At 30.6% G+C, this 9,170-nt stretch overlaps 1 protein-coding gene across 1 annotated transcript; it reads right to left on the bottom strand.

Moving 5' to 3' along the window:
• Positions 1 to 2,051: 2,051 nt before the first annotated feature.
• Positions 2,052 to 8,939, bottom strand: LOC107450251 (protein unc-93 homolog A). Its single transcript, XM_071181400.1, has 3 exons — positions 7,222 to 8,939; positions 3,205 to 3,472; positions 2,052 to 2,399 (listed from the first exon to the last, which is right to left on the bottom strand). The coding sequence occupies exons 1-3, from the start codon at positions 8,167 to 8,169 to the stop codon at positions 2,167 to 2,169; spliced, it is 1,449 nt and encodes a 482-aa protein (XP_071037501.1). The 5' UTR covers positions 8,170 to 8,939; the 3' UTR covers positions 2,052 to 2,166.
• Positions 8,940 to 9,170: the final 231 nt, after the last annotated feature.

Here is a 9,170-nt window from a genome sequence, read left to right as displayed (position 1 = left end):
GAGAGAGAGAGAGGTGGAGCAATAATTTTCATTACATCTTTATTAGATCCCAAAAAGATGTTGGAGATCTCAAAAAAATCTAAGTTTTCAATTTTTTGGTAACAGTTTACAAAGAATTAGAAAGTATCTCTAAAGGTGAAGAGGTAAAAAATCTTCACAGGGGAGAGAAAAAAAATATTCACAAATATATAATAAAGAGTTTTTTTTTTTTTTTTTTTTTTTTTTTAAAAAAAAAAGAATGCCTTACGATCTTTAAAAATTTTATAAAACCCCTTTACTTAATCAACATTCTCGTATTTCTCAAATTTTTCGATTTTTTTTTAATTATTAACAACGTTATAAGAAACAGTATTCGTCATGCTTGGGAATTGATATTTTCATAGGTTACGGAAAAATAGCTCTGAAAAGTAGTAAAGGAAAATAAAGCTTCAGAAAAAACCACAGGGGAAAAAAACTCCATTACCAAATTGAGTCTGAATTAAATACTATTAATTAATAAAATTTTATTTAATTAATTATAATTTAATTAATTATTCTTTATTAATTATTATTTAATTAATAATTAATAACTTATAATTTAATTAATTAAATATTATATACAAATTAATTAATATACAAGGATGAATTTGTGGAAAGGAACTTTTCACGTTTCATACTTTTTAATACTTTTATTTCATACTCTTATAAGAGTTTTAAAAAATTTTAACTCCAAGAATTACACTTAATACATACTGCCGCACAATAATGAAAGAGACAGTTTCAGTTCTTGGCATTTTTTCAAATTTTTTTCAGAAATACTTAGAGAATTATTTTGTTTTATAACTAACCCGAGAGGTGTTTAGATCATGTGGTTGTTCAAACGCATCAATAAAAAGTTTAAAGTTTTCAGAGATTTGAAAGACCGGCAATAAATTGCGAACGAAAAAGGTGTTTTGTATCAAAAATCTAGCAATATAAGCTTGTAACTTTATTTGATTATTATATGCAATAGCTGCACAAAAATTATTCCATACATTCATGAAGGTATGAACATTTTTACAAAAATAAATAAATTAAAGAAGAAAAAAAATATATATATATAACAAAATAAATAAATACAAGAAAACACGAAGAAAGTTACCTTGGCAATTAGCACTCTTTTTTGCGGATACAATCGTGTAGGTTGATGAAAAGATTATATCTCTTATTTTCCGGTTTTTTTTAAAAAAATTAAATTAAACAACATTTTGGAGTGATTTTTAATTAATAACAAAAATATTATTCTAAAGTATGAAAAAAATTTGCTAAAAACTGCCCCAGATATTGGCATTTAAAATAAACTTTTCATACTGTTCCTTAGCGGAAAATATTTAATTTTTGTCATAATTTTGTTCTGAATCGTATCCGGTAACTTATGAAAAAAAAGTCTGATATGAATATCTTGAAAATTCAAATAAAAAAATAGCAAGTTTCTAAGCAGTTTTTGTAAAATTTAAAAGAAAACTCTGAATGGTAAGGGGTTTTAAACACATTTGGTTTAAGAAAATATATATTGTCGTAAATATTTTCATTATTTAATTCTTATTTACTTTTATTAATATTTTAAACCGTTTGATTATCTGCATTGTAGTTTTCAGAGATTGATGATTCAATCCATCAACATCAACTGATTTGCTGATTGTTTGATTGTAATAACTTGATTCTTTCGATATCGAAAAATAAATAAAAGTTAATTCAATAAATTCAATTCAATAAATAATGAAAAAAATCAATTTATGCATTTTGAGTATGAAAAATATTCTGTTAATTTAAGATCGACCAAATATCTAATTTTCACTTTTATGAGTGCCTAGTAGGTAATGTGCTACCTTGCTACCTACCTAGGTAATTCAGGAAATAAAACAATTTTCGGCTCTTTAATGAATCACTCTAGTTAATCTGCGCATAAACTATATATTCTGTAGAACAAATGATTTCGGTAACATACACACTGTTCAAAAGTGATGCCATTAGCCTAAATTGAAACCTAAGTGCTCCATGTTTTAAGCATACACGACAATAAATACAAGGAATTTGGTGATTTTTGTTTTTATTAATGTCACACCGAGTATCGTTATTTACAAGCACTTTTTCTATATACAAGAATGTTGAAGCATCAGTTTTGAGATTCTAAAATGTTTGCTATCATTAATCATCTTCGATTGCAATATATTCTCTCCGGGCAGAACATTTCATCTTGAACTGGCCTACTAGGTAACAGACCATACTAATCAGTAGGGATGCCATCAGGATATTTATTTTGACAGAAATAGAAAGGTAATTAGCATAAGAGTAGCTTAGAAAAGATCCAAAAAAGCTCCAAAAATATAAGTTTGAAAAACCAGCTTCTCTATCTTTTGGGAACATCAGTCCGTAGAGGGCTAAAATAAAGAACAGAAACTATTAAATAAAACTAACCAATACACTGCTTATTGAATACAAGGAGCAATATTAAATACATATGTTATGATAAAAACCCGAAGTATGCTAAATCCTACGTTTTATCGGCTTTTACCAAAATGGCTTCGTAAAAATCCGAAGAAAGTTTTATTATGATTCCTTTTCTTCCTTTTACCAAGCCTTAGCGATAAAATGTAGAAGTTAACTAGCCACTTTGGTAAACCATAAGTTTTATCGGTAAAACTCAGGACTTATCAGACTTCAGGCCCTTACAGTAGCCCATACTATATATAGAGTTTCTCGTTATCATTGCTCTTAATTTATAATTTTACAGTCTTTGTCCAGAATTAAATCAAATAATCGTATGTATTATATATTGCAAATATTTAAGAAAAAAATAACTTTTATCTAATAACTTTTAACTAAATTAATTATGATCAAGATTAATCTCTGTAAAAACTGGAGGTTCTGGTTTTAGCAATAAAAACTGCAAAAAGTGTTAGATATAAAAGGCCTATAAAAATATATAGAATTTATAAACGGGATGGCTCAAACTTTCAAATTGTCTCTATCATATATATTAAAAATTGGGCAATAAAAATGAAATTGAGAGCTGAACAACTTTATTTAGACATTTTGAAAACCTTAAAATTTCAGGGGTAAAAAAACATGTTATGGTAAGAATGGAAGCATTAGTTTAATTTATCTTTTCAAAGGAATAAAATGATTGCTGTTATTTTCTTATTTTTTTCTAAACATTACAAACATTTTCTTGAATTCGCTCACCTGGTATTTGTGACCACCAAATGGCATCTCCCATTCCCCATATTCCTGCGATGACAAAGTAAATGCCAGTTGTCTCTGGCGATGGTTTCCATACAAATAATAACAAACAGATAGTTACATTAAGACATGCTCCTAAAATGATCACGGCTATCTGAGAGATGTACTTCACCAATGGTCCCACGAGTAGAGACATGATTGCGCCGCCGACACCGAAAAAAAGGGTGACAATACCAACATGATGAACACCCCAAAAACATGCAATATATGCCTGGAAAAAAAACATATGTAAAACAGGAGAAAATATTATATACAGTGAAACCTCTTGGGAGCGATCGTTTTCTGTTCCACAATAAAATGGTTATTAATGGAGATTGGTTGTTCTTAGGGATTACCTCCATTGACTTCAAAATGTTAAGGGACATGATTTTGAGAAGACGATTTTAATTTTAGTAGTGTCATTTTCTTGGTGAGAAAATGCTACTTGTATTGGTGTCATGAAAACCGGATCAGTGAACAAGCTTTAGTCAATGAGAATGATCCCTACTGATGTAATTAAGCGTAAAAACAAATTTACCAATTATGAAAGATAGAACTATTATGTTTTTTCGTTTAAGTCTGCTTTAAATTTATATCATAAAAATTAGTTAGCCTTAAAGCTTATTTGTTTGAGATGCTAATTTTTTTTAATAACTTTTTCTTTTAATTTAACTTTCAACTCTTAAAAAAAGCATTGATAGCATCGTCCTTAGTGCAGTCTGACTGCAACATGTGGTTGTAGATCTCTTTCAGACATCGTCAAAAAGAGCTCTCGAAATAAGAGCCTCTCACAAATATTTTGAATACATTTTAATCTTCTTATTGTTTGGTTAATATTTTTTGCTTTTATATTTTTTGTGTTTCCTTAAGCACTTACTGATAATCTTTCATTTTAATCAAAGAGTTAATAGTTTCCAAATGCTTCCTGTAGTGAAAAGGCTTTGCATCTTTCGAGTGGCAAGACTCGGAATATACTTTTCTTTAAACCATGGATTGTTACTGACAGGGAATTATTGTCTCCCTGCCCATTACTTTCGTTTAAACATTGCTTACTCTCCTACACGTTTTCTCTGCATCACTGCTTCACATTTGGACGAGTGTCCTGCATTGCCATCTTTCTCAAGTCGAGTAGAGAAACATTAGAAAACTAGTGACAAGTGTCCTGCATTGCCAACTTTCTCAAGTCGAGTAGAGAAACATTAGAAAACTAGTGACAAGTGCCCTGCATTGCCAACTTTCCCAAGTCGAGTAGAGAAACGTTGGAAAACCCGTGACGAGTGCCCTGCATTGCCATCTTCCTCAAGTCGAGTAGAGAAACATTGGAAAACCAGTGACGAGTGCCCTGCATTGCTATCTTTCTCAAGTCTAGTGGAGAAACATTGGAAAACCCATAACGAGTGCCCTGCATTGCCATCTTCCTCAAGTAGAGTAGAGAAACATTGGAAAACGCGTGACGAGTGTCCTGCATTACCATCTTCCTCAAGTAGAGTAGAGAAACGTTGGAAAACCCGTGACGAGTGTCCTGCATTGCCATCTTTCTCAAGTGGAGTAGAGAAACATTGAAAAACCCGTGATCTGTGAAAACACCTAGCGGTCATGCGACTGACATTTGTTAAATAGAATACATATTTTATTTTTAACTGTTTCATAAAAAATTTAATGCTTAAGTGAATTTTAAGTGTGCGTTAAGAACTTTTATATTCTCCCTTATTACTCTCACAGTTTCTGCTTCAGTATACATTATACCGCAGGCAAATATAATAAGAATGGAATGCCGTAAGACAGTTTTAAATTTCGTAAAGTTGTCTCACTTTTGAAAAGTATGAAAAATCTACCTTTTGAAGTTATAGCTTATTGGATGTTTGCTGTTAAAAAAGTCGCCTTTTTTGTCATCCGGAACTTAAACGATCAGTGAATAATCAGAAAAAGTAAATAGAACAGTGAAAATGCAGGAAAGTAATATTATTAAACAATATTATAAGTAAAATATGAACCGCGAATGATTTTTGCTAATTCACGTTTAGTTGAACTTTTCAACTAAAAAACCATGAAAAAACAAGAATTAGGCCCATCCAACATTGCTGGGAGGGCTTATGTTCTCGATAGGGGAGGTAATTTCTTATGGGTCTGATGTAAGTGCCAAATTTTTAAGAATCTTCAAGGCTAATATGATCATTTAACATCACTTACGGTAATGTTTTTAAAAGAAGATTTTAGAAATCTCTTAATTAAATGTCGAACACCTGAATCTTCCTGGAAATGATATTTCAAAGTTGTAATGTTTTCCCTCAGTTTGGTTATAAATTTATTTGGTTCTTTATTTTCTTGTCTTTTTAATACGACGGAAATGAGTTGGAAATAAATGACCCTAAAACTAATTTTCTTTTAAATTTAAAGATGTTAAATTATTTGATTAGTTGCGAGCTCGTGTAATCTGGCGTCTACCTCGTGCTTAAAAATTTCATAAAAATAAATTAGGGCAAAAAATAATAGCGTAATACCCTTACTTTCGTTTTTAAATAATTGTGTTTTTGTTACAATGCTACATAATTCTATAACAATCAAATTCGAACAAGTTATGAGCATATTCTTATCAATAAATTTGAGATAAAATTCTATTTGATTTGAAGGTTAGTGGATGATTATAAATAGCAATGATCATTTTTGTTATATGTTTGATAACTTGATTTAGTCTATTGCTGATTAAAAACACGTGAAGGGAAAAAAAGGTAATAAACGTGAAGACGCCGCACTCTTAGTTTTGATTTTTAGTTGGGTTATGCGGCATCTCTAAAAGTGGTAAGTCGCCGCTATAAAATTAGGTAAATTTAAACCACATTTCTTATTCAGAACGCAATTCACGCTGCGTAAATAATAATTTAAGAAGAATTATAATACATTTACTAATGGTGACTGATGCACGTTAAATCTGTCGAGTCTCAGAGTCCTCCATGTTCCCATAACAAATCAATACCTCTGGGGGTACCGATCCAGGAGTTTCTTTGTCTTCTGGATTGATTCAAAATTACAAGGCTACGACGTTGAACATTAGTAGTCGTAAACCCAAAAATTGGGTCGACTGTTCAACGGCAGTCATAAAATAAAATTAAAAAATACATTTACTAACAAAATACCAGCGAATGAGTAATAATATGCTAAAATATAATGATGTATGTTTTGGGTCCATTTAAACTCATTTTTATAGCGTGAAAACATAGAAAAGTCTAACGTTTTAAAAAAGCTTTGCATAATAAAAAGGTCTAATAACAATAATCTGTGAATGATTATTTTCGGCAGTTAAAAATCCAAAAGTGTTGTATTTCGGTGCATTTAAACAGGGAAACTCACTGCTACATGCCACACGTTTTATATTTGATTCTCGTAGAGTAAGTATTCATTTAAGTAAATTATGAATCATTTTACAAACAGAATACAATATATTGCTCGTGGGCTGCAATAGTGGCACAACTCAAAAAACATGCATTTTGGCTAAGAACAGGTGTAAACATAAAATACACATTCTTTTCAGCATCAATACTAGCACAACACATAATTCAACTTGAAGGTAATCTTCGTTTAAGCAAACTAAAGCATTTCCTATGCATTTTCATTAGCAATGAAAATTTTAAACCCACTTATCACAAAATTATTATTTAGTTGTGCCGCTATTGCAGCCCATGAGCGATGTATGTGCAATAGACATTAGAAAATATATGTTTTGGGTCCATTTTACGCATTTGTATTGCGCATAAACTGTGAGAAATTTAAGATATTGCAGCTCTCATAAGCTTGGAATATACCGTTAAATTACTATGTTAGTATTTTTATAATTGAAAAGATATTATTTTTTGTTTAAAATATTTTTAACAGTAACAGTAACCTAAAATTTCGAATTTAAAACTTTATTTATCGAATTAATTTTAAAAACCTAATCTAGCTACTTTGCATTGGATAGCAATAAAAAAGAATCATTTAACTCACCTGGGTAATTTCATTTGCATAGAATGGACCCTCCATTCCAATATAAATAGAAATAGGAACTAATAGAATTTGATGCGGGTTTCTCAGATGCTTTACAGCGGAGAGAAATTGGTTCAAAATAAAATTGCCTCCACTACCTTCTTTCAAATCGTTCTTCAAAGGATCCAAAAACAAAGCAAGGATGAGAGCTGAAAGAATTCCAAAAATGGCAAAGGTACCGACCAAAAGCTGTCTTTGGCTCTCCAGAGGAGGATCCAAATTGGAATTCGTGACATTATCGTAAGGCTTGAAGTAATATCCGCAATCATCAGTCGTTGATTCGTTAATAAAGGTATTATTGACTCTATTTGGTTTCAAAGCATAGTAAACGAGGATATTACCAAAAATGTATGTTGATTCCGTGAAAGAAGTAAAAACTCCAAAGAAACTAACCATAACTACTTCAATGTTTTGATTAACGCTTTTTTCAAAACGGGACGCGAGTTCTTCTATATACACAGCTTGGGCAGTTACGAAAGGTCCATTCATCAGACCGTACAGTACAGATGTCACTATCATCGTGTCCCATCGCAGGTACATGTTGGCGGCTAAATAAGGACAGCCCAGCAGCGTGCATGCTGTCAGTACCTTCTTGCTGCCGAATTTGGCGATCAAAAAATCTGGTAAGAAAAGTGATGAAAGTAGAGACATACCATTGATGACTGCTTGTGAATCATCGCCTATGCCATCATTACTATTCATTGTACTTTGCAGACCTCCAAGGCACCAATACCCAGTATAAAAGAATAAATAACATAAACTAGTAATAAATAAATTTCGCAGGATTCTCCTTTGGCTCATGCCCTCTTGCAAATCATCTTTTACGGGAGGTTCTTCATGGTTTACGGAAAAATCCCTTGTAAAATAGCTCAAATGTTTTGAACTGTGCTTCTTTACTGAATTTGACATCGTTGAATTTTATAAATAATTAAAAGGAAAATTCCAATGAAAATAATAAAAACATATAATGAGTATATATATGTACAAAAACAAGAAAGAAATTAAATTTCTTTATTTTCAGAATGCATGAACGAAGCAAGTTGACACAATAAACGTCTAAATCATAACTGAAAAATTATGTTATCTTATTTTTTTTAACTTATCCAGTTAAATGACGCGACAATTTTTATCAACAATTCCTTTAAATTTAGATAAACGTTATAATGCAAGACCTAATCTCCCTCTTTAAAAAATGAGTAACACGTTTCTTTAAAAGAATTGTCATACTATATTTACATACAAATAAAGATGTTTTGTTGCTTGTTGAAAAGTTTGAAACATATTCCGCACAAAATAAAATTATCCTCGAACCAAGACAAGATTTGTAAACTTGTTTTTGTATTTTAAGAACTTAAAATAAATTTTATAACGTTTATTTTATACCGTCACGTATTACACATTTTGGGCAACTTCATCTTCGCTTAAAATCCTCTTACTAAGCCATTCATCTGCCACTCCTTTTACTTTTACTTTCCGCATTAAATCATCAAAGAATGAAGCCCAAAAATTATAGTTATATTTATCAATCGAACCTAAACGCTTGGACGAGTTCCAATGCCTCTTCGTGCGACGCTTTTTCTGCAAAATAATAAAGCACAGGTATTGTTTTCATTTATTCTGTGAGTTGTTAAGTCTAGAGCTATTCATGAACTTTTTCAATTCCTTTTACAAGGGAAAAAATCAGTAAAGGTTAAAAAGCATCTAAATGAATGACTGCAAAAGAAAAGATATATAAATGTATAGAGAGAGAGATTTCAAAACTTTAAAAAAAAAAGCTGTAAATAAATGATAGAACAACTGAAACAAATTTCGACGCAAGTGTATTTTGATAAAAGTTAAAATACAATCTTTTTTAATCGAAGATAAGAAAAGATTAAAAAAAACTTTGTTGAAATGTTTAGAATACTACT

This window comes from Parasteatoda tepidariorum, chromosome 5 (assembly GCF_043381705.1).
Source record: "Parasteatoda tepidariorum isolate YZ-2023 chromosome 5, CAS_Ptep_4.0, whole genome shotgun sequence".
In the NCBI taxonomy this organism is placed as follows: domain Eukaryota; kingdom Metazoa; phylum Arthropoda; class Arachnida; order Araneae; family Theridiidae; genus Parasteatoda; species Parasteatoda tepidariorum.
This window is presented reverse-complemented; position numbering and strand designations above follow the sequence as displayed.